The 2,757-nt window shown below is 34.2% G+C and overlaps 1 protein-coding gene across 1 annotated transcript; it reads left to right on the forward strand.

Annotated features, from left to right (window-relative positions):
• Positions 1-254: 254 nt before the first annotated feature.
• On the forward strand, positions 255-2,757 carry CALM2 (calmodulin 2 (phosphorylase kinase, delta)). The gene is made up of 4 exons (XM_012638862.1): positions 255-478; positions 559-665; positions 1,079-1,214; positions 2,124-2,757. Exons 1-4 carry the CDS (start codon positions 409-411, stop codon positions 2,150-2,152), a joined length of 342 nt encoding a protein of 113 aa, XP_012494316.1. The 5' UTR covers positions 255-408; the 3' UTR covers positions 2,153-2,757.

The following is a 2,757-nucleotide window of genomic DNA, read 5'->3' on the forward strand; positions in this document are numbered from 1 at the left end:
ACCTTCAGTGACCAATAGAGAAGCCAGTCATTTGGAGATTTAGTTCTTTTCCTCTTTCAACGTAATTTTACTTTTATCTGGTTTAGATATTAGAGTTTCCTGTGAAATTTTAAATGAAAAACTCCCTAATAGATTGATAGGAGAATGTACTGGTACGATTGGCCAAAGATGTTTGAATAATTTTCACAAATTTTTCCCACTTAATTTTTTAGGAATCAAAATTCCGTTTCAGGTGCTATCTCCATATATCTTAGCTTTAAGAGTTAATACATTCCACTTAGGAGGTTACTTTTGATTGCTAACGTGTAGATTCGGATTGTGGTCTTTCTAACAGAATTCAAAGAAGCTTTTTCACTATTTGACAAGGATGGTGATGGAACTATAACAACAAAGGAATTGGGAACTGTAATGAGGTCTCTTGGGCAGAATCCCACAGAAGCAGAGTTACAGGACATGATCAATGAAGTAGATGCTGATGGTAAGTCTTCTTAATTTTGGGGGGCGGGAGAGAGGGTTGAAGTGGTATTTTATTTTATGTTTCAACTAAAACCATTTCAGGTAACGGCACAATTGACTTCCCTGAATTTCTTACCATGATGGCAAGAAAAATGAAAGACACAGACAGTGAAGAAGAAATTAGAGAAGCATTCCGTGTGTTTGATAAGGTAAATATTCAAGGACTGGATATGTTAAATTTTAATTTGAGGATGAACATATTAGGACCCCTTATGAAGACTTGTTTTTTTTGATGATTTACCAGTATACTTCAAATATCAAGGAAAAGTTTTTAAGAATTCAGTATAAACTTAGATTTTCTAGTAACATAGGTGTTGCATTAATCTTGTGGCAAAGTAGGCATCACTTGACTTTGGAAGTAGGAAATAGTGATTTCAATATAAGGACATCCTGCTTTGCTCTTAGTTGACATCTAATTTGAAGGTCAACCATTTGTAGATATAGTTTGTATGGCTTTCTAAAGTATATTTCCCCCTAGTGTGAAATTTAGTAAACTTAATAAATTTCCATTTCAACTCAAGTCTATAATTTTACTCAGAAACTATACTAAATTTTTTTCTAGGATGGTAATGGCTATATTAGTGCAGCAGAGCTTCGTCATGTGATGACAAACCTTGGAGAGAAGTTAACAGATGAAGAGGTTGATGAAATGATCAGGGAAGCAGATATTGATGGTGATGGTCAAGTAAACTATGAAGGTAAGTCACTCTCACTGCCTCATTCTGTGCTTTGATTTTTAAGTTAAAGGTGCTTCTGATAGGTCAAAATTAATGACTTCTTCCCCCCAAAATTGGGATGCTAAAACAGTTACTTGTATTTTTATTAACCTTTTGCTATTCAGAGTGTTGTCTGCAGACTAGGCAATATCACTGTCTCACCTGAGAACCTTTTAGAAATATTTACTATTTTCAGGTTCCACTCCAACATCTAGAATCTGCATTTTAATAAGATTCCTGGGTGGTTCATATTCACATTAAAGTTTGGGAAGCACTGTACAATTTTTGGAACAGTTTGGAAAGCATCAAACTATTCCTAAATTTCCTAAAATGAAATTAAGGTGACTTTCTTTCCTCTGAATCCACCGGATTCTCTTTTGTTCCTCTAATTGGCTTGAGTCTGAAACTGTTTTATGTACACTTCAATTCAGAAGTATCACATGACTGTAACCTTTGGGATGGCCATAGCAAGAAGCAAGACATGGAAATTAAAAGATTTCCAGTAAAACCTTTGCCTTATGTTTTTTCATAACATAACTTAGAAAATTTAACATTCTAAAAATTGAACCTAGGTTTACAGCACTGCAGTTAACCATATTGACCTGTAACCCAGTAACTTAAAATTCAGGTCTATGCTAAAATAGAGCTAAGAATGCTTCTTTTTATAATAGCTTATCTAAAGCATTAATTTGGCTTATTTATTACTAACAGTGAATAATTGTGGTTTATGAAATTCCAGCCTTGGCAGTGAACTAGCTTTCCATCTGTACTTCATGGTAATTCTGAGGAAAGAGAAAGGGGAATGGAGGCTGCTCAGTGACTGAGTAAATGTGATTGGTTTTGTCAGTCTTTTGCCATTGACTCAACTTTTATGTACTTCTTCTTTTTCAGAGTTTGTACAAATGATGACAGCAAAGTGAAGACATTGTACAGAATGTGTTAAATTTCTTGTACAAAATTGTTTATTTGCCTTTTCTTTGTTTGTAACTTATCTGTAAAAGGTTTCTCCCTACTGTCAAAAAAATATGCATGTATAGTAATTAGGACTTCATTCCTCCATGTTTTCTTCCCTTAACTGTCATTGTCCTGAAACCTTATTTTAGAAAATTGATCAAGTAACATGTTACATGTGGCTTACTCTGGATATATCTAAGCCCTTCTGCACATCTAAACTTAGATGGAGTTGGTCAAATGAGGGAACATCTGGGTTATGCCTTTTTTAAAGTAGTTTTCTTTAGGAACTGTCAGCATGTTGTTGTTGAAGTGTGGAGTTGTAACTCTGCGTGGACTATGGACAGTCAACAATATGTTCTTAAAAGTTGCACTATTGCAAAACAGGTGTATTTTATCCAGGTACTCGTACACTATTTTTTTGTACTGCTGGTCCTGTACCAGAAACATTTTATTGTTACTTGCTTTTTAAACTTTGTTTTAGCCACTTAAAATCTGCTTATGGCACAATTTGCCTCAAATCCATTCCAAGTTGTATATTTGTTTTCCAATAAAAAAATTACAATTTACCCAA

This window comes from Propithecus coquereli, unplaced genomic scaffold (genome assembly GCF_000956105.1).
Source record: "Propithecus coquereli isolate 6110/MARCELLA unplaced genomic scaffold, Pcoq_1.0 Scaffold136, whole genome shotgun sequence".
NCBI classification, from domain to species: domain Eukaryota; kingdom Metazoa; phylum Chordata; class Mammalia; order Primates; family Indriidae; genus Propithecus; species Propithecus coquereli.

What these genes read in the sequence shown, in the direction of transcription:
- CALM2 (XM_012638862.1), top strand. Translation starts at nt 409, where the DNA reads ATGAGGTCTCTTGGGCAGAATCCCACAGAAGCAGAGTTACAGGACATG. An exon ending in CAATGAAGTAGATGCTGATG is followed by an intron (nt 479 to 558) that starts GTAAGTCTTCTT and finishes AAACCATTTCAG; the next exon opens with GTAACGGCACAATTGACTTC. An exon ending in TGGTCAAGTAAACTATGAAG is followed by an intron (nt 1,215 to 2,123) that starts GTAAGTCACTCT and finishes CTTCTTTTTCAG; the next exon opens with AGTTTGTACAAATGATGACA.